At 33.3% G+C, this 23,379-nt stretch overlaps 1 protein-coding gene, 1 long non-coding RNA gene and 1 pseudogene across 4 annotated transcripts; all 3 read right to left on the reverse strand.

The window, feature by feature from the left end:
- Positions 1 to 2,611: 2,611 nt before the first annotated feature.
- On the reverse strand, positions 2,612 to 4,125 carry LOC149533336 (uncharacterized). 2 transcript variants are annotated; one of them, XR_016357306.1, is made up of 4 exons: positions 3,959 to 4,125; positions 3,689 to 3,780; positions 3,193 to 3,238; positions 2,612 to 2,870 (listed from the first exon to the last, which is right to left on the reverse strand). It is a non-coding gene; the product is annotated as an uncharacterized LOC149533336 (long non-coding RNA). The 2 variants fall into 2 exon arrangements; XR_016357305.1 differs by having other exon boundaries at positions 2,612 to 3,002.
- Positions 4,126 to 4,259: 134 nt separating this feature from the next.
- LOC149533337 (pentatricopeptide repeat-containing protein At1g15510, chloroplastic pseudogene) lies at positions 4,260 to 8,959 on the reverse strand (annotated as a pseudogene). The gene is made up of 2 exons (XR_016357304.1): positions 4,773 to 8,959; positions 4,260 to 4,514 (listed from the first exon to the last, which is right to left on the reverse strand). The product of XR_016357304.1 is annotated as a pentatricopeptide repeat-containing protein At1g15510, chloroplastic pseudogene (transcript).
- LOC149533338 (pentatricopeptide repeat-containing protein At3g02330, mitochondrial-like) lies at positions 5,241 to 5,813 on the reverse strand. Its single transcript, XM_089805838.1, has one exon. It carries the CDS (start codon positions 5,811 to 5,813, stop codon positions 5,241 to 5,243), a length of 573 nt encoding a protein of 190 aa, XP_089661964.1.
- Positions 8,960 to 23,379: the final 14,420 nt, after the last annotated feature.

Consider the following 23,379-nt stretch of genomic DNA (forward strand, 5'->3'; position numbering starts at 1 on the left):
TGCAAAGACTAAGATAAAATAGGCAGATCTGAAAATTAAATTCAGAGATCTAAAATGACCATACCAAAATCTATAAATCGAGCGTTCAGGTGCCGGTTTGCAAAAAAAAATTGCCTCAATTTTGACTATTGCCCAACATAGGCAAATTTATAGTCAAAATTTACCGAATCGAAACTCCGGACGCAATGGTGAGGTCCACTTTGGCTCTAGGTGCTCCCAATAGATGTGGATACTCTGGATTTGAATCATGGTCCTCCGAGAGTTGAAGCGAAAAATGGTCTCTAATGGCTATGAAATGACACTTCTATGGCTCTAATACTATGTAAGAATTTGGTATAGCTATGATACCATGAAGAATTTTCCTTAGGCAAAATAACGCTAAGATCAAGAAGCACAAGACTAGCACAATATGGACCAAATAATGTATGATCATAACAATATGAGAATGAATATCTAATTATCTGATATCTAATTATTCAATAATTGATAATTGATGTTGTACAAGTACACTAAAAGTGTCTGTATATAAAAGCCTCTAGAATGCTTCTAGAATGACTAGGAGTTAGCAATATGATAAGCTTCACAACTAAGCACATGTCCACCAAGAGTGGATTATCCTCCACTGAACACAGGAGTTTGTGTGATGATGAGAGGATAAGCCTACATAGGTGTGTCATATAAAATTATGTTGTAGACACCATGTGCTTAATTAAGAGTGTGAACAACTATGTTGTCTACATGACAACTCAGTTGATTATGCAAACTCCAATGTTGTAGACACCATGTACTAAAATAGAGTTGCTAACTCTTGTATTAACCATGAAGGAAAATCCGTAGGTAAGCGTGCTCACGCTAGAGTAGTAATAGGATGGGTGACCACCCGGGAGGTCCTGGTGCTTCACCCCTGTGAGCATCACCTAGATCCAATGAGTGCTAAGTGTTCCATTTATTCTCATGAGAGATGGATTTATGTTGAATCACTACTCATGAAATATGGGTCAATGAGTTTGACTCAAAATTACACAGTTAAATCCTGATAGCAATATCACAATTTGACTTGCTGTGGAAACTATCTCTTACTTATCAACTCTTGTATTCTCAACATGACAACTCATATGAGTACGCATACTCCTAGGTGTCTAACCTAATAAATAATAAAATAATGCATTTATCCGAAATAAACTTAAGTAAAGTGTAAATAATAAATATTTACACTAACACCTGTTGCCCATTGATGGACCTTAAATTTTATAACGAGCCTATTACTTTGATAGGTTTCACTTTGGGACTTATTTTGTCCATTTTGAATTAGAACACTTTGGTGCATAATCACTGAAAAATAGCACACATTGGGCACAATAAAATAACACACATTGGGTGTTGTAAACTTCTTTTATCCATATTACAATTTGACAATAGCACATATTGGGTGCAATAAAATAACAGTGTTGTGAACTTGTTATAATTTTCTAATAGCACGCATTTCCTGTGTAATGGACTTGTTTTGTCCATTTCTTTGAAAATGGTATACATTGAATTGTTGTAATCATCACTCTCTTGAACTTGAATGGTATACATCAAATTGTTGTAATTTCCACTCACTTGAACTTGAATCTGAAATGAATTTTCATAATTGCTACTCACTTGAACTTGAATCTAAAATGAATTTTTATAATTGCCCCTTACTTGAACTTGAATCTGAAATTGTCACTCGCATAACTAGACTTTGGCATATACATTATATTACTTCCCTTGACAGGTGAGAGGGAATAATATTAACAACATGATTTCAATTTATTGGATAGGAGGTCACATATTTATCTTCATAGGTCAAATAGGTAGACTGCATTAGCACAGATCAATATCCTCCATTACTCATTTTAAGATACTTTTTTAATTGATACTTTTGAATCCTTGTTGTTGATTCCTTTTCTACCTTGCACATTTTGAAGCCAACATCTATTAGAAAGGTTTAATAAAATAAAATATTTCTTCTTCTAAACGTCTCTTACTTATTTAACTAGAATAACTACCCTAACTTTTGAGAGAAATAATAACCATCATCTTTTGCAACTATCATCAGCAAACAGAGAAGAAATGCATACCTCTTCTTTCAAGAACGGGATGCAATAAAGAAACTATACCTATTCTATGTTCCTAAGGGATCACCGACAAGAAGATAATAAACCATGTATCCAATGCATCAAGACGTACCAGGCACATGAAGATACTCTATTTTCCTTCTCTATAATTGTAGTTTTACTTTCAAGGCTATGAACTTATTAAATTTCTGAGTTCTCGATACTAGATTGTTCCTTAGATAAAATTATATTTGAACCCAAGTAAATAATGGTGTTAAATGTGAGTAATGAGAATTGACCCATTACTAGTCATCAATAGCCTTTCCTTCATATTCTTCATATGAAGGTTTTCAACATGGAATGACTTTCTCCACAAAGTCGTATCCTTAAGAAATGTGCCTCCAATTTTCTTTTGATACCAGTTATAGTTCTATGTTTTCAGCATCATATCTCACTCTTTCCTTTACATTTAGCCTCTTATTTCTTCAACATAACTAGCAAAACATGAATCCACCTTCTAAAAAAATGTGTAAACTTACAAAGGCAATGAAATCATTAAGGAAAAGGAAGTGACATTATGGGGAAAGCAGCCGCTCATAGGCAGTGTATAAATTGGCATTGCAAGGATCCAACTGTTCTGGTGTTCTATATGTTGCAAAACTCAATCCTCTTTAACCGGTGAATACATACAAAACCATTCCCACAAACATCACATGAATCTGCAGTTTCCTCATGTCAAATGATGCTATCCTTATGCCTCTTCAAATCCAGAGTTCTTCTTGTACTGGGCTGCAAATAGATTTATTTTTTAAACTATCATCTGTGGCTCAATCACATGTAACTGACACAATAAATTTTGAAAATATTCATTATGTTGTAATGAACAATGGCCTGCCCTGATACCACTTTAGGCTCCAAAATCTGATATAATAGAAAAAAGATCAGAACATAATCAAAACTTTATTGTCCCTTCTTCATGGAGGATTACATAAATAAGGTAGTCATATAGCAATTCAACTGCTATAAAATAACTACCACAACTGAAATATCTAACCTAACTCTTTAACCCTTATGATTAAATACATTAACACAAGGGAAGAAGGTTACACACATTAAAGTCCGAAAAGTAAGCTGGGGTTCCCTCCACGTAGATGCCCCTGCAACAAATGTATACCATAATTAGACTTCAATGTGTTCAAAACAATAAAAATGCCAAATAGTGATAATGAAGGTTTGTGTGGCTATTATCATAATGGAAGCACAGTGATAAGTAAGGCCCTTTGAGACCTTATAAGATCTATGACAATCCACATAGTCTCAGTAATTCATCACAAACAAATTGAAATCAGTTAGATTTAAATAAATGTGTCCATTCACAAATTAATTGGCTATCTCACCAAACAAAATGATGTAAAGCAACATCGCACACATCTAGCCATAAATGAGATAAAATCTACATCACCTTAATAAAATTACATATGAATTTAATCTTCAAACGGTTAACTTGACATAGGCAAAAGATAATGTAATTAATTCAAATGATAGAATAATACAAACGATAAGAATAACTGTGAGCCCTCCTCCCATATTTCGTACTGATCAATCACCTTTCCATTTACTTGAAATATTTCTCACCCTCTGTTCTTTACCCTTTCCCCACCTTGTCTTCCAGCTTTTGTTTGGCACACATGCAAGTTTTCTGAAAACAATTCAAGGAAAAGTCCATGTCAAAAGCAGGCCCTTAAAAGGTATTCAAACAATGTACATAACCAATTATTTGCATTGCAGTTATATATTTACTTTTACGAAGTCAACAGTATGGTTTAGATTGCCAATACTCAAAGTAGAAAAAGCTTTCTAAAAGCTATAAATGAAACCTCGTTTCTTCATTATTACTGCATTTCTCATCCAGTGATACAGCACATCTATCTTTCAAATTTTTCCATTTAGCATCATCCATTCTCTCTACGAGAACATTGCTCCTGCTTATAATGATGAAAACGATTCACATCTCTCACAACAATTTCTCTAGCAACAGTCTCAGATAAATTTCATCGCAGCATGGCAATCCGTATGTACTTGAAGGTTCTTAACAACCGTACTAGTTAAGCTGGGGGCATATTTGACAAACCAAATGAAATTGCCAAATTTTCACAGTGATGTCTGAGAAATAATTCCTTCCTCTTCTTCCACATCATTAAGTAAATGTCTCAAATCTAGAAAATAGCCTGCTGCCTTTACCTCAACCCAATTCCTCCAACTTTGAATAGATATGCTGTGTCTGTCAATGTGGTCCGTCTCTGGCAGTCAATGACAGAAAAAGCATGTACCATTTTGTGGTTTTCAATCCAACTATTTATCCAGGAATCTTTATAATCCCTCTATCTTTCATCAATCTCCTTCCCATTTGAACTTCACACTATTTGCCCACATCTGCACAGAAACTTGAGGCAACATACGTCATAGCATTTTGAGGATCCAAATAAAAAAGCAGCATTGATATAAATACTCCCGAGCCTATATTCATATGTGGTCTACAGGCACCAAGAAAACACATTCACACACCCACCACAGTTTTAATTGACATCAAAATGATAAAATTTTAGGTGTCTTCAAGATACCCAGCACGGACAAGAAGGTCAACCATGCATGCATAATAATCAACTGTAGGAATAATGCAATAAGGCTTACTCATGTGGTTGTAGTACTTGCAGGCTTGCACCCCTTATCCACTAAACCTGCGTAGCTACATGGATGTAGAACCCAAGCAAAAAGTTACAATGTTAGGATACAGTATATAGTCCATAGTCCTTCATTGATTCACAGATTTTGAGAGAATTCTTGCAAAATCCATTTTATGCCTATCCTGCAATCATGATGTTCCATTAGACCACATTCCTTTGAGGTATTTTTTGAAAAAGATGACGTGCCTTACGTATACTTCCACATTTTGCATGCATGCTGACAAAACCCCCCTTTTCCATTACATTTGATGAATGTCCATACCCTGTTCCAAAGCTCCCATTTCAGCACAGAGAGGGAGGGAAGATGCTGGCAAAGGCTGTGGAATTTGTCTTTATACTTGCCAACTTTAGCTGCCCGAAAGTTTCTAATGCCTTTTCAACAAATCTATTCTATGCATGCCCTGCAGCCATGGCATTACTTGAGACCACATTTCTCTGAGGCATTTGTCAAACAGTGCACATACCTTTCCATGCTTCCATATTTTGCATACATGTTCATCAGAGCAGTTGCAACTAAAACATCTGACGAAATTCCTCTATCCTTTATGCTTTGGTGAATGTCCATACCCCATTCCAAAACTCCAATTTCAGTACAGGCTGGAAGTACACTTGCAAATGTGAACTGATCAGGTTGGAAATCTGTTTGTTGCATATTGTGAAACACTGCGACTACCTCGTGAGGGTACTCATGTCTTCTGTATGCTGCAATAATCATATTCCCTGAGATGCTGTCCCATTCTTTCATGGGGTCAAAAACTTTTCGGGCATCAACCATATTTTCACTCTTGGCATACATGTAGATAAGCTTATTGTGAAAAGCCATGCATGCAGTGATTGCAAATCGCCTAAGAGTAATGAAAGGTTGTACTTTTTTCCCTTGTGACACCGTGTTCTTGACAATACAGCCCTGCAATGATTGAAGATGTGTAGAGTAGTGTTCAGGAGGGTTTTGTGTAGTAAGCAGAATGCGCAGCCTCTCCTTCAACATAATGCTATGAGGTTTAGTGGTAGATTGCACTCGGACTTTTTCAATTATAATTTGGGTGAGACATGTGGAAAATGCTCAGCATTATTCAGTCTATGCCTACCACAATGACATTGCCAGTGATAAGCGAATATTTGAATTTACAGGATTTTAGTGTCCTTTCAAAAGCAAGTTTCAAAGGGGAACAAAAGCCCTTGAAGGCGATTTGTCGTTGAGGGCCTGCTTTCAAAATCCAACAAACATACAGAACTATGGTAACGTGTCCAGTATAATCAAAACCTCACAACCCTCATAAAAGAATGTTGGTGTAATTCGTAGATGATTCTCACAGTTTCACTCATTATTATCATCTAAAAAATATTTCTAACACCAGAAGGAATTGAAGCGCTTTTTATAACTCAATCCACTATAAAATTCGCCATGGAAGGAGAAGGAAGCTACTTCTCTGTGTAAATAAGCTAAGCTAAACATGAAAGGTCTCTTCCTTCCATAGGAAAAACTCAGGCCTTTACTAATTTATAAAGTACTCATATGCTTATCCTCAAGCTAATTTCTCCAGCTTTGTTTAGATATGCTATGTCTGTTGATGTGATCTGTCTCCTACAGAAAAAGCATGTACCATTTTATGTCCTTCAATCCAACTACATCCAGGGATCTTTTTAATCCCTCTATCTTTCATCAATCTTCTTACCATTTGAACCTCACACCACCTACCCATATCTGCATATATGTTGGAGAGAAGAACATAAGTTGCAGCATTTTGAGGATCCAAATCAAAAAGCAGCATCGCTGTAAATACTCCCAGGCCTATATTCATATGTGATCTGCAGGCACCAAGAAAACACATCCACACACCCACCACAGGTTTAATTGGCATCTTAATGATAAACTTTAAGGTGTCCTGAAGATATCCGGCACGGGCAAGAAGGTCAACCATACATCCATAATGATCCGCTGTGGGGATAATGCTGTAAGGGTTACTCATGTGGTTAAAGTACTTGCAGCCCTCATCCACTAAACCTGCATAGTTGCATGCACATAGGACACAAGCAAAAGTTACAATGTTAGGATATATTCCATAGCACTCCATCAATTGGAAGATTTTGAGAGCATCCTTGCAAAATCCATTTTGTGCATATCCTGCTATCATGGCATTCCATGAGACCACATTTCTTTGAGGCATTTTGTCAAAAAGTTGGCGTGCCTTGTATATACTTCCACATTTTGCATACATGTCTATGAGAGCATTTGCAATCATAATTTCTGACAGAACCCCCCTTTCCATTATGTGTTGATGAATGTTCATACCCTGTTGCAAAGCTCCCATTTTGGCACAAGTAGGAAGGATGCTGGCGAAGGTCGTAGAATCCGGCTTTACACCTATCAATAGCATTTGCTTGAAAGTTTCTAAAGCCTTTTCAAAAAGTCCATTTTGTCCATATGCTGCAATCATGGCATTCCATGAGATCACATTTCTTTGAGGCATCTTTTCAAATAGTTTATGTGCCCTGTCTGTGCTTCCACATTTTGCATACATGTCTAACAGGGCAGTTGTAACTACAACATCTAAATTAATTCCTTCATCCTTTATGCTTCGATGGATGTCCATACCCTGTTCCAAAGCTCCCATCTTAGCACATGCAGGGAGGATGCTGGCATAAGTTGTGGAATTAGGCATTACACCTGCTAGTTGCATTTGCTTGAAAGTTTCTAAGGCCTTTTCGGCAAATCCATTTTGTGCATATCCAGCAATCATCGCAGTCCACGAGAACACATTTCTTTGAGGCATTCTGTCAAACATTTCTTGTGCCTTGTTTACGCTTCCACATTTTGCATACATGTCTACCAGGGAAGTTGCAACCACAACATCTGACAAAAGTCCTCTATCCTTAATACTTTTATGGATGTACATACCCTGTTCCAAAGCTCCCATTTTAGCACAGAGGGGTAGGATGCCGCCAAAGGTTGTTGAATTTGGTTCCAAACCTGCCAATTTCATCTGCCTGAAGGTTTTTAAAGCCTCTTCAACAAATCCATTCTGTGCATATCCTGTAATCATGGCATTCCATGAGACTACATTTCTTTTAGGCATTTTGTCAAACAGTTCACGTGCTTTGTCTATGCTTCCACATTTTGCATACATGTCTACGAGGGCAGTTGCAACTACAACATCTGACAAAATTTCTTTATCCTTTATGCTTTGATGGATGTTCATACCCTGTTCCAAATCTCCGATTTCGGCACAGGCTGGAAGTACGCTGGCAAATGTAAAATGATCAGGTTGGAGAACTGTTTGTTGCATATTCTGAAACAGTGTGACTGCCTCGTGAGGGAACCCATGTCTTCTGTACCCTGCGATAATTGTATTCCATGAGCTTCTGTCTCGTTTTTTCATGTGGTCAAAAACTTTACGGGCATCAACCAAACTTTCACACTTGACATACATGTAGATAAGCTTATTATGAAAAGGTATGCGTGTAGTAAATGCAAATAGCCCATGAGCAATGAAAGAGTGTACTTTTTTGCCTTGTGGAAGCGTGTTCTTGAGTATATAGGTTTGCAATGACTGAAGATGCGTAGTGTAGTCTTCAGGGGGCTTGTATATAGCGAGCACAATGTGCCGCCTCTCCTTCAACATAATGCTACAAGATTAAGTGGCCGATCGCAATGACATTTTATAAATTGTAATTGGGGTGTGAAAAGTGAAAAATGTTGAGCATTATTCATCTACGTCTACCACAAAGACATTGCCATTGAAAAGCCAGGGAGTATTTTAACTTAGAGGTTTTCAACGCCCTTTGGAAAGCAAGTTTCAAGCTTTCAGAACCAAACAAACATACAGGAGGACGGTAACGTTTCCAGTATTCTCAAAATTCCATGGCCCTCTTAAAAATTGTTGGTGAAATTAATACATGATACAGTTTCAGTCGTCGTTATTGTCATTAAAAAATGTTTCCGACAATTTTTTTACTCAATCCATAATGAAAGTCTCCATGGCAGGAAAAGAAAACTAATTCTGTATAAATGGGCTGAGCTTTACATTAGGATTCTCAGCAGCCATTGAAAAAAATCGAACCTATGCTAATTTACAAAGAACAACCATGCGTATCGTATGACAATTTTGGATTCAGTTGTATGAGTTTTTGCATAATGATTGAGAGAGACAAAGTTAGTGGTGGAAAGGAGCATTTTTCCTACAAGAAAAGATTAAGACATTCTAACTATTCAGAAGATGGAGTAAATTTTAGAGATGAAGTTTTAAAATAAAAATAAAAGAAAAAGATATATGGAAAAAAAACCATAAGAAATAAAGAAGGGGAGGAAATTAATCTATAAGAATTTAGTGAGAAATTAGGAGGAAATAAAAATAGAACTAAAAGAATATGTAGAGTGTCCCTCTATGGTTTAGGGTGAACTCTGGTGATCTTCATATAGTAGATCTTAAGGTCCACTCTCATCTACTAATATATGTGGTTGGGCTCACTCTGCCTAAAACAAAGAAGTGATATGTAAATAAAATGAAAAAGAAGAGTTAAAAATTTAAGAAAATAATTGTCATTGTTATAATATTAAAATAAAAAATATTTGTTAAATTTTTTAATTAAGTTGATAGGTTTTATGTAGGAACTTTGTTTTTAGAAGTAATTTTTTCTTGTCAGTTGTCTTTTCTTTATTTTTTAAAAAATAGCATACTAATTCAGAAATAGCAAGTTAATCTTTTTAAAAAGAAGATAAATTAGATTTTTGAATTGATTTAGTTTTTAGTTTTTAAAATCATTTTAGTCTATTTTTTAAATTGGTTTAGTTCTTAGCTTCTTAAATAAATTCATAGTGTTGTGTGTGTGTGTGTGTGTGTGTGTGTGTGTGTGTGTGTGTGTGTGTGTGTGTCAAGAGTAATTGTTCTTGAGTTGCCTACTTTCATATAATCTTAACTTCAATACTAGATGTCCGAATTGGAAATCTATTTTTCGTCAAATGTACCATCACTTCATCTCCAACTTCAAAGATTTATGTCTTCTCTTCTTATATGTGTTTTCCTTATATCCTTTATTACTGTCATTCAGGTTACTCACTTCTTCATGCAAATTCTTCATAAAGCCCACAAATTTTTCTGCTTCAGTATTATTCCTTACTTTAGTATCTGATTTCCTCTAAGACTCGTGTCATTCACAATCTCAAAAGGTGTCTTCCTAGTACCTCTGTTCAATTAACTGTGATATGCAAATTATGTTTGTTCCAAAACCAAGTCCCAATTAGAAGGTTAATCTCCACTCAAGCATCTCAATGAGTTACCCAAACTTCTATTCACAACTTCAGTTTTCTCATCTATCTGTGGATGAAATGTAGAACTAAACTTAAGCTCAGTAGTCAACTTCTTCCAAAGTGTCCTCCAAAGATGCTAGTAAACTTAGTATCTTTCTCAGAAATAATAGTGTTAAGCAATTTGTGTAGTGTCACAAGGTCTCTCAAAAATAAATATTCTATATATACTACATGTGATGTCTTCTTACAATGTATGAAATGTTTTGTCATCAAAAATATGTCAACTACCACAAAGATAGAATCATTACTTTTCTAAGTTCTAGGTAATCCAAGAACAAAGTCCATATTGATATCTTCCCAAGGCTTACTAGGAACAAGCAAAAGTGTATGCAAACCAACATTGTGACTAGTTCCTTTAGCTACTTGACAAATTCTACAAGTCTTCACCATTTTTTGAACATCCTTATACAACTGTGGCCAAAAGTATCTCTTTGAAATCAACTTCACTAACTTATCAATCCCAAAATGTCTTACAAGTCCACCACTATGATTCTCCTTAATAATATTATAGATTGCATAGATCCTCTTGGTACGCATAACCAAATTCCTCTAAAAAACATATCTTCCTAAATGAAATAATCAACCCGCTTATCTTGCTTCTTTATATGTGATTCTTACAAAATTTCCAAGGTTCTACAAAATCGAGGTTTATTTCACGCAAGTTCTTCAAATCCAATTACTTCAACCTTCATCTCTGTCAACAAACTTCTTCTTCTACTTAATGCATTTTCTACCTTATTTGACTATCCACCTTTATGCTTCAACACAAAAAAAAAGTTTTTTATGTACTCAACCCACTTCATACGTTTGTGATTCAAATTATTCTAACTTCACAAATATTGTAAAGCTTTATGATCAGTGTATAATACATTTTCTGTAGGCATCAATTAATGTCTCAATTTCTTCATTCTTGAATTATTCCATAGATCTCTTGATCATAGACTAAATATTTTCTCTTAACATCATTCAACTTCTCACAATATAAAGTTATAGGCTTACCTTCTTGGCTCAAAACAACTTTGATTGAATTCCCACTAGCATCACAATCAACTTGAAAAACCTTATTAAAATTAGCTAAAAAAAGCACATGTAATTTTGTGACCTTTTATTTCAATATTTTAAAGCTTTTTTTTCTCCGTGCTTCCATCTGAATTCCTTTTTTATCACCTCTCATTGTCTTTTTTATAGCATTACATACTAAACTGAAATTTCTAATAAACTTCCTATAAAAACTTGTTAAGCCATGAAATGATCTAACTTCTCCAACATTCTCAAATGTAGGCCAATCAAGAATAGATTTTACTTTTTCAGAATCCATCTTCAACCCATCAGTAGAAATCACAAAACCAATGTACACAATCTCCTCTTTCATAAATGAACATTTATTTAAGTTTGTCAACAGCTTTTCCTCTTTCATCCTCTGCAACATTTGTCTAATTGCATTATGTGTTCCTCTTTAATCTTATTGTAGATTAGTATGTCATCAAGATATACAATCACAAATTTACCCAATAATTTATTTAGAGACCAGTATGTCATCAAGATACACAATCACAAATTTACCCAATAATTTATTTAGATACTTCATTCATCAATTCATACAAGTATTGAGTGCATTAGTTAAACCGAAAGACATAACCAACCATTCATACAAACCTTCATTAGCTTTCCATTCATCCCCTTCTCTAATTGTATTTTGATGATACCCACTTTTCAAATTAGTCTTTGTAAAATATTTTTCTCCACTCAAATGATCCATATATCCATTCTAGGCAAAGGAAACCTATACTTCACTATTATTATGTTTATAGCTCTAGAATTAGTGTACATTCTCTATTCTCCATTATTTTTAGATGCTAATACAATAGATACTACACAAGGACCCAAAATTTTGTTGGTCAAACCTTTCTCAAGAAATTATGGTACTTGTTTATTCAATTTTTCATTCTTTGCAGGTGTTAATCTATGTAGTGCTTTATTAGGAAAACTAGCTCTAGGAATCAAATCTATACAGTGAATAATACTTCTTATAGGGGGTTGTCCATTAGGTACATTGTCTAAAATAATGTCTTGAAATTTAGTCAACAAGGATCTAGCTTCAAGTGCATGCTTGAGTTCATTTTGTTTCTCAATCTTCCTAGGAATCTTAGAAAAGAAAACATTTTGTTTCATCATGTCTTTCACAAACTGGTTTCCTTTAACCAAGAAGAGTCTAACTATACTACAATGATGTTCCTTAGGTTTCTCTATCAAAGGAAACAATACTTGTTTCTTCTCATTAGTCCATTTAGTATACCAGTTCAATTTACCATCATGCAAAGCTTGTCTTCCATACTACCAAGGCCTTCCCAAAAGAATGTGACGACAATCCATAGGCATGATATTACACAACTTTATCAAAGTGATTTCCAATCTTGAATTTCACAAGGCATTGTTTACTTACTAGTTACTTGTTTTCATCCTTGATCCAGAAAATGTGATATGGATTACATTTGCTTCAATCTATGTAACTTCAACTTAGATACCAATTCCGCATATGCCTAGTTATCAAAATTACCAGTGTTAATTATCACTTTACAACATTTTCCTTCAACCATACATTTGGTCTTGAAATACTTTTCCTCGAAACAAGTTCTTCATTCATTTGTTCATCTGACAAGATTCTTCTAATCATCAGATTATCAACTTTTTCAGGTTCGTTTGGTGCATCTTGATAGCTTATTCCTAAATCAAAGAATTTATGCTACTACTTTGTGTCATCTTGCCAAAAATTATACATTCAAAGGCTCTATGACCTTCTTCTCCACACTTTAAAAAGTACCATTAAACCAAGACCTATCTTCTCTCTTATCAATACTGTTACTCCTAGAGTAACCAGAATAATTATCTCCACTCTAGTTACCTCTTTCTTTGCTAGCATTATCTTCTTGTCATTCTTATTTGTTTTTGTTATGTGATACATTATCAAATCTGTTACTTTATTTCTAAGATCTATCTCTACTTCACTAAAATCTTCCACCTCTTGTCCTTTTTCTATGCTCTTGCTTCTTTGCCAATTTTGTTAGATTGTGGTGACTGATCAGGAAAGTACTGTACATACTTCATAAATAGTGGGGTTCGGGGCATCGCCCTGAAAAAAAAAAAATTTTGGAAGTAGCCGACATGGTAGCCGACATATTATGGCCGACATATGGCCGACATGTTATAACCCTAAATCGGTTTAATACTTGTATAAAAAGGGCTTAGGGTTGGGTATTTTTTATGTGTGGTGATACGAAATTGGTTCTTGCGGCGGTATTGAGCTGTAAGGGATTACGGATTGTAATCAGGTTGTAATCACTGGATTGTAATAAGATCGGACTTGCTGTTTGGTGGACGTAGCCCAAGGATTGGGTGAACCACGTTAAATCTTGGTGCCTTGTGTTCATTTCTGTGTGTTCTATTTTTTTTGTTATTGGTTATATTTGCATGTAGTTTTTATTTCTGTCTGTGGTTTATCCTAACAAATTTCTCTTTAGCCTTCAAGGCATACAAGTATGCTTCTTCAACACTTTTCTATTTTTAAAAAAATTATCTCATCTTGAATAGAAGTTCTCAAACCATTTAGATATATGGAAAGCTTTTTAACCTCATCATCAACATGCCTAGATCTAATGTATAACTTATATAATTCTTCATTATAATCTTTCATGTAGAAATATCTTTCTGCCTTGAATTTTGAATTCTTCTAGACAAATTAAATTGATAATTAGTAGGAAGGAATTTATTTTTCAATGTATCGACCATCTTCATCCAAGTCTTGATCTTTTCTTTTCCTCTTCTTTGTCTATCAATTTGCAAGTGTTCCCACCAAAGAAAGCATGTCCCCTTACTATATTTTATTATCACCTTCTTATCCTTCGAGATACTTTCATAATAAAAATACGTTTCAATCTCAAAGATCCAATCCAACAAGGCATCAATATCAAGCTTTCCAAAGTAAATTGAAATTTCAAAATTAGGTCTTCAATTTTCTATAGTCGGTCTTAAAAAGTATGTACTCATCTTGTTCTTCCTCAGGCTTAGGATTAGGTGTTGTTGCTTCGTTTTCATCACTAACATCAAGATGTACTCCTCTTCTCTAGGTTGTTTCGACAACTTCAAGTCTAGATGTAATTTGTATCAACATGTTCATTATAGCATTATCTACATTTCCTCTACCTCAAACCATTTTGATAATAGTTCGTACAAGAATCATAACCCTCTACAAGTTATAGGTCAGAAACTAGATCTACTACACTATAACCAATCCAATTAAGATTCTCCACAATCCCAAACTTTGCAAGGAGAGAAACCTTCACTCTAATACCACCTGATGCAAGGTAGGGGGGTTTAAAACAACTCCCAAGCTACCCTTGCTCGAGTTGCATACAAAAGACAACACAATATTAGATAAACCACAAGGAATTATATTGAATTTAATGTAGATGTGTTGAGACAACCTTCTTGCAACATGTCAAACATAAGACCTACTTGGTTGCAATCATATACATTCAATTTACAATATTTGAGTGTAGAAGCTCATGCTTATAGAGCCAAACTTATCATATCTTTCTTCTACAATTTTTTATGCTCTCTAATCTAATCCTAGATCCTAAATTATCTAGCCAACAAGACCACTATTACAAAATATAGGTTCTACCCTAAGGAGAAATTAGAGACCAAGCAACTATGCAAAATAAAATCTACAGGGACAAGGATATGTCCACATGTGATCCAAGAAGACATTCCCAAGGCCATAAAAGTCTTGATGACATGTAACCTTGTAGAAGCCAAACCCATATTTTACTAGTATGCCAAGAAATAAGCACACCTCGAGAAAAGAGAAGGATAACTCCCATATATGATAGAATTAACTTTTGCAAACATAAGATAAGGATCAATGATAGGTCCATATTAAAGAGATAACTACATGAAAAGAAAGAAAACAAACAACATGGGCCATTCCAAGAACAAATAACAAGAAATCATTTTGGTTGATGCAAGATTTCAAAAGTACAAGCAAGGTGCTCCTCCATCAAATATGGTATATTTCCTTATCACAAAGTATCTTACTTTGGAGGGATGTTTAAATGTTAGCTAGTATTACCACTTTCCTATTTTAAACAATTTTTGCTACCATGATCTTATTTTCATTCCTTTTTTTCTCCTTCAAGATTTAGAAACCTTAGTTATAGAAGTCTATAAAGGAGGAGTCTTGGCAAAAATGATGTCATTCTTCATCAAGGCTTAATCTTATACTTGTATATTTTTTGTTGTTCACCTTTCCCTCCTCATAATATCATTATCTATGGTGCTCCTTCTAACATAGATGTTTATACTTACCCATTTGTTGTTGTTCTACCAATCCTACTCCATAGGAATCCCATGTGGCTACCCCTTTTCGTTGGTAAGAAAAACAAGAACACCCATGTTTAGGTTAGTTCTAAGGAAAATCCTAAATTAGACATCCCTATAGACCTTCAAGACTCAAATGTGGAAATTGGTAGAGGTCATAGGTGCTCTCATAGGAAATCATCGAATCTAAGACAAAAGCAGATGATAGATTAAAAAAAATTAGTGTTGACGAGGAAGATACAATTTTTTGATCTAAAGATAGTGCTAAAATTAAGGCTAGTAGACCAAGTAAAAAACAGAAGACAGTGAGGAGTAGATAAATTGAAGTAGAAGATGAGATATTTGAGTCCAAAAGTGATAATGCCAACCTAGAGGTGGATACCATCCCCAACAACAAGGTCTCTAAGCATGTGTCTATTAGCTTCAAAACATTTATTTTTTATTTCACTGCCCCTAAGGACTTTAAAGACCTCAAAGATGCTTCTCCTCTGATAACAACTTCCCCTATGGTCTAAAGGATGAATTTTCTTCTCTTAGGACTAGGTAGAAGGAAGAAGTTGGGTCTCAGTTCCATGAAAGTCCATGGATTGAGATCATGCTCTTTTAGAAACGGGTACCCATTTTTAAAAAATGAGCACCCATATTAGGCTTGGGTATCCAATCCCAAATTTTAGAAATGGGAACCCATTTTTAAAAAATTAGGTACCCAATTTTCATTTTTTTAAAATAGGTACTTATTTTCGAAAAAAAATCTTTTTTTTAAAAATAGGTACCCATTTTTTTAAAGTAAAAATGGATACCCATTTCTAAAAAAAAAAAAAATTAAATATTTTTTGGAGGATTTTAAATGTTGCTTTTAATTTTTTTAAACAAGCACCCATTTTTTGAATTTCAAATAATGAGTGCCTATTTCTTACAACATGAGGCAAGATTTTTTTTTTCCTACCTCTAATTTTGGTTCAGGATAGGCTTGGTGAGAACAAGCCTATGCCTTGACCTCTCAAGATTTGGATAAGGCATTGAACTAATAAATTCATGCCCTGCCATATTTTTTAGGCCTTCCCAATCAAATTTTTTTAACAAAAAACCAATTAGATCTCTCACTGTCCTGATTTTAGAAATATAAATTTTATACTGTTATGATTTTATTTACTATTTTTGCATTAATTTTTAATCAAAGGTGGTACTTAAATATAAAATAGCGAGGTTCAATAAAACTTTAATAAGTTTTTATTTTATGATTTTTCTTAAATTAATTTATATGTCGTCAATCTATAAACAATTCTTTTGAAGTTTTTTTTTTTTTTGAAAAAAGTGAATTTTTTATCAAAGTATAGTGTCCATACATGAGAGGTTTTAAAATTTACCTTTATAGCCAATTAAAAATTGATAATAAAAAAATTATTCAATGAAAATTATTATCATCAATCTTTGGTGTGTTAGGTAACTTTTTTTAAAAGGATTTATAAAAATTCATTTATTTATGTCAAATTACGGTGTTCGTACATGAGTGTGGTATGGTCCTAAAACAAGCATTTTGAAAATGTGTTTTTAAAGATCCATATCAAAAAAAGATATATCATATGGGTACACAAATAAATTACATATCCAAAAAGTATATTTCAAACACTACAATTTCTATTTCTAATTTATTTTTATATTCAATGTCTAATTGCATCAAATTCTGACATCAACTGACAAGAAATTTCAAAAATAGGAAAAACACTTCCACTTTTTGCCCAAAGGTGAGGCCCAACTTCTTGCACTGACTTGACTATCACTTCCCCTTGTGTTTCTGCTAAGAAGGGGAAGAAAAATTTAGATATTTTCCTAACCCTCCTTGTGTGCTTTATTAGGATATTGTGAAGGCTAAATTCAACTTCCAAAATTATGGCTTCCTTGTGGAGGATATGAAAAGTTTTAAGATGAAGGCGAATAATCTAAATGAAATGCTCACTAATTTGGATGAAAGCATCTCTACCCTAGAGGAATTTCATGTTAAAGTGATGCACTCAACTACCACTATGTTGTAACTCCTCCATGAGGAGATGGAGAAGGACCTAGAAGACCACGGTGAAGGTAGCTCCAAGAGGCTATATAGATTCCTAGTAGATGGTTGGCTATGAGTCTTACTCTCAAAACCCATAAAAACCACCACTAAAAAGAAATGAGTTATTTTATATTTAATGTTCCTCATTAGTTTTGTCATTAATGTTCTAGAGTACTTCCCATGTCTGGTAATAAACATTTTGTTAGTTTTTCAATCTTTCAAAATCATCATATAAGTAGTATGTTTAACGCCCTACCAGGGAACCCAAAAGAAATTAACCTAAAGTTTCACTAAGTTTGTCAAAAAATTTTTTAAGATAATAACTAACAAAAATGGATAAAATATAGCAGAATCAATTACTCACAAACATACAACCATCCAAAACATATTACATCTCTTAAGGGTCCTATGACATCGATGTAGGGCCCATTTGTCGTTGCACCAAAAGCCATGACTGTTAGTGAACATGGAACACCACATAATTAACCACCCATGGGCAGGGGAGCGCGTCGCATCACCCAACAATCTCCCCCTCGACGCGCATACCAGGTGCTTACGCGGGTCGGGAAGGCACCGGGGAGATTTGAACCCATGATCAAGCCAAAACCAGGCTCTGATACCAATTGTAGGGCCCATTTGTTGTTGCACCAAAAGCCATGACTGTTAGTGAACATGGAACACCACATAATTAACCACCCGTGGGCAGGGGAGCGCGTCGCATCACCCAACAATCGAAGCACATTTAAGTTTAATTAATATTAAATATAACACATAACCAAAATCCACATCATGGAATAATCATAAGTACAAATCCATTTAAATAAATATACAATTACATAAGCTACCACTTTTGGCATAACCAAAATGCATAATCATCCACTATACAAGTCACACGTATGAAACACTCAAAGAATATACAACATATATAAAATGCATCATCTCATAAGATCTATGACAAATCAAGTACAATATAATAGGATATAACCATCCAACAAAATTATAAGATCAGAAAGAAAAGATTGGTTGCATAAGCACATCCAGCAACAACATCCAATGGACATATCTTAATGGTATAAAAAAAATGTACTACCACCCAACCTCGTGGAACCTAAATGGCCCACTCCCATCGCATTGAGGAGATAAACTCAAGTCCCATACAGATATCAAAACACAAGTCATAACCAACATCTAGGTCAAGGAAACACCTAAAAGCAAATTATCTCAAAGGGTATCAAGACACAAGTATCATCTAATCCCAGAGGCAACAAAGACACATAGGAGATCTACTATGTAAGTGGGCAAGTGTCATTGCATGAGCCAACTCTAAGGTTACCCGGGCAGTCTCTCAGGACTTTAGCCCCCTAGTGACTTTATGTGGCACCAATATCTTATTAATTTATTTTAAACCCATTTAATGAAATGTTATTACTTATTAAAACAACCTACAATGGGTTACCTAGGCAGCCACTTAGGGCTCTGACCTCCATTGTAAGCCACTTTCCAACATGACATACATATAACCTACCCTAAGCTCAACAAAAGCAGAAGGTCTTATACGATCATAAACCATACATCAGTTCTTGAACAAGCAACTGGAAAGTACTAAATTATCACTAATCAAAATCACAGATTTCACCAATACAATCATCCTAACCAGACTAATCCAAAATCAAGTACACATATACCAAACCATGACATAACATGACATCACCAAAAATAAATCATATAATCATCTCAATCCTATAAAAGCAACTAGGAAGCAATCCAAAGATAATTGATCGAAGACTCAAAGGTTACACTAGAAAAGTCACACCATTCACTTCAGTTCTACACAAGAGAAACTAGAAAGAAATAATAACCAACAAATCAAACTCATCAAAGAAGACGTGTGACTACATCACATTGGTCAGGTATAAAAGATCGGATACATAACATCATCATAGATCAAACTCCCCAAGCCTCTAGTAAACATCCTAACTGGTCAAAGCACTAAGTCAAACCCGAAACCCTCAGTAGTAAACCACACATCACATAAAGTACATGCAAAAGTAACTTCTATAATGCATTAGGTTTTGAGAATGCAAAAGTTTAATTTCCACTATGATTCCAAGTTTTCATTTTTTATTTCAAGTATTACAGATTCACTAAAATGCTCGAGTCCACACGAGTCTCAACACTCAACAATTCATAAAAAGTTATTTAAACATTGTTTCATAGTTCAATTCTTTATCAAAATACAAGATTCAATAAACAAACACATTACAGTTTTCATCTTTTTAATGTATTATATTTGTTAAGGGTTTTTGAGTTTACAAAATCTCAAAAGGACTTAACAATTCATATAGAAGTCATGTAAATATAAAATCCTCATTTTGTATAAAAAAGAACCATCAATTTAACAACATCAATATCCATAAAAATTCTCTAATTAAAAATATCATTATATTTTCCTAATTTTATGGATGACCTTATAACCACACTTTCAATAATAAAATATTGGAAGACCTCAATAAAATATTATTAAAATTAAATCAATAATTATTAAAGATAATAATAATTTATTTATTAATAAAATAACTTATATTAAATTATTAATAAAATAATAATTTATCTAATAATTTAAAAATAATATTATTATTAAATTACATTTAATACTTAATAATTACTAAAATTTAACATATTTAAAATATTTAATAAATTTAACAATTAAAATTAAAATTATTATAAAAACAAATTTTAAATAAAATAAAATTACTAACAACGTTTATAACCCACCAACTTTAATGGCATGTTGTCAACAATAGCACTAGCTACAATGACAACCTTGGTTGCCTATGTTGTTGACGATAGCCTTGGTTGCCTTCATAGCCAGTAGTTGACATAGGGAGGAAGGGGGATGGGGAAGGTGGTTGCCTCTGTTCCCGAATGCATTTTTCTATAAAAAATTGTTTTAATAAAAACAATAAAAACTACACCCTGTGTGAAATTGAACATTTTAAAATCAATTATTCTCACTCTTTAAATTTTGTTCATAGTTTATTATTATTATTATTATTATTATTATTATATATATAAACAAAACTCCTTCATAAATCTGATGGTAGAGATAAATACACCCAATTGAGTTTGTAAAAGAAAATTATGATTTCTTTCCAAACCCTCATCCCTATTTAAAATACCATTCTCTAAAGATTTACAAAAATGAGGGTTTCAAAATCATCAATTTGCTTATCGAGGTTTCTGAAAACAAAGAACAATCAAATTCATACACAAGGGTTTTAATCTTCATTTGTTTACAAACGATTTGGAAATGAAAAACAATATAATCACAACAAGGGTTTTAGATTCATTCATATACATAGGTTTCTCAAACGAAGCACAAACAAATACTCAAACAAGGTTTCCAGAATTAAATCACAGATAAATCAATAATGAAAGTCAATTTTTTCAAACAAGGGTTTCAACCCAAATTGAAATTATGAAAATAATTTAATTTATGCTCGGAGAAGTCAGATATTTTCAATGCAAGAACTACTGCACAAAATTCACAAGATCCTACCTAGATTTGATGCTAAGCAATGAACACACAAAACAAACAAGAATATTCCTTCTCTTTCAAAAACCCTCTTCTCGGGGATCGATTCCTCCAAACCTATGTGTGGAGAAATGAGCTTTGATTTCCTAATAAAGAGTTTTTCCCCAAATCAGGGCTTTGATTGTGCAATCACGTGAAACCCCTTTTTCCTTTATTATTTTTATTATATTTTAATTTCATGTGCAAGCTTTTTGCATTAAAATAAAATAACTTTATTAAATCAATTCCTTTCTTTCTTTAATTAAATCACGAGATGCTTTAATAATATATTTATTAATTTAACTAATAATATTATTTAGAGTTTATTATTAAAAAAAACTCCTAAATAATTATCATTAAATTAAATAAATATAAATACGTCAAAATTAGAACTTTAATAAAATCTTTTAAATTGAATTCTTTTATTTAATTAATTTCTTAATTAATTAAATATAATTAAATATTGAATTCTCTTTACAAAATTTCAATTAAATTATCTTTTAATATGGTTTAATTACAACTAAAAATCACAACAGACCCACAAGACTAAATACAACAACTCAACTGAAGACAAAGAACATAATCAAACTCTAGGGTCAAAATCACGAATTCATGTCACTTGACAAATTCAAATGAGTAAACAACTCATATACTTGTCCTATTTTCTAAAACAATTCACTTAGGTTAGGATTTGGACTCAAGAATTATCTCCCCACTTATACCATTGAGATATCATGATAGGGTACGTTCATCCTAGCAATTCAGGGAAGTCAATACCTGATACTTGTAATCTACATAAAATCCATGCATGTACATTCTCATATATATTCTAAACTAAACAGACAATGACAAAAAGTGGTGCATCGTGTAGACCCCGACTAGCAAGTGACTATGACTCCCTCCCTCAACCACATTAGGAACATCAATCATAAAGTCAAACAGACAAGTACACCATACACATGCAAGTATGGGGCAAGTAATCATAGAACTCCATACAATTCATTCATCTAACTAACATCACGAGATAACTGAAAATCACTAAATGAACATACATGTATCATCATTGAAATAATCACAAACACATGAAATAACTAAGTAACTCAACACATATATCAACTGAATATGAAATACATTTAATCTAGTTTAGTAACCAAGTACTGGTAATCATAAACATAAACATAAAACAGGCCTAAAAGAATTCGACAATACAATTAGAAAAGTCAACTAGGGGTAGGCATTACAGTTTTGTTGTTAATGTTGTTGTTGTTGTGTGGTACTAAACATTTTTTTAGTTTTTCAATCTTTCAAAATTATTGTATAACTATATGTTTATTCTCTTTAGTAGTTTGATAAATCATAAGACTCTCAGTTTAGACCATGGTTTTACTTAGAATAATTACTTTAATCTATTATTAATGGATAGATGGGATGAGTTTTTAATGTTGAGAAAGGGGATTGATTGAGGTTGTGTTGTTATTGGTCTCTGATGTTTATTTGTTGTTAGAGGCTTTGCCTCATATTTGTACTGATGGGTCAACCCCTACTTTTGGATGCTTTTTAATATAAAAACTAATTGTTTGTTACCGAAATTCATTGTTGATGTTAAATCTATGGTAGACTCATTGTAATTGTAATTTTTTATGAACATGTCATTTTTCTACTAAATATACTAATAAATAATATAATTTTATTTAAATTTGGTTTCCTTATGCCATTTATTTATCATGTATATAAAGTTTATCTATGTTTGTGCTTAGGTAAATGTGTTTGTAGCATCAAGTCATTCTTGGTTCACTTTTTTTTTGGTAAATTTCAATGTTCAAAATAGGTTAGAAAGTCTTTCGTCTACAACAATTTACAAAGAGATTTTTGAAAAGCTTTCGCATAAGAACTATCATCATGTAAAAAATTTGTTAGGACTAGAATGTAACAGAGTAAAAAGACATGACAAATATAAACAAAATTCTATATTATCTAAATTTAAATAATGAGAACTAATAAATCAAGAATTTTAACCATAGATAAGCCAATACAAACATGTTCCTTTTGAATTATGTAGCATCATAAAATCTAAAGAATTGCATTACGGGAAGGGTGGGAATCATGTTAGACTTAGGCTTTGTTGTAGTAAACACCCTTCAAATATAATTACTATTAGAGAAATCAATTTTTTGTTACAACTTTACATGCACATTCTCAATGTGTAAAAAAACTTGCACAATTTTATCTATAACAATGTATTCCAA

Source organism: Cupressus sempervirens, chromosome 10, assembly GCF_028749045.1.
Source record: "Cupressus sempervirens isolate cs-2001-9-10 chromosome 10, ASM2874904v1, whole genome shotgun sequence".
Taxonomy (NCBI): domain Eukaryota; kingdom Viridiplantae; phylum Streptophyta; class Pinopsida; order Cupressales; family Cupressaceae; genus Cupressus; species Cupressus sempervirens.

Coding starts and splice junctions, on each gene's coding strand:
- LOC149533338 (XM_089805838.1), bottom strand. CDS start 5,813: ATGTTGAAGGAGAGGCTGCGCATTCTGCTTACTACACAAAACCCTCCT.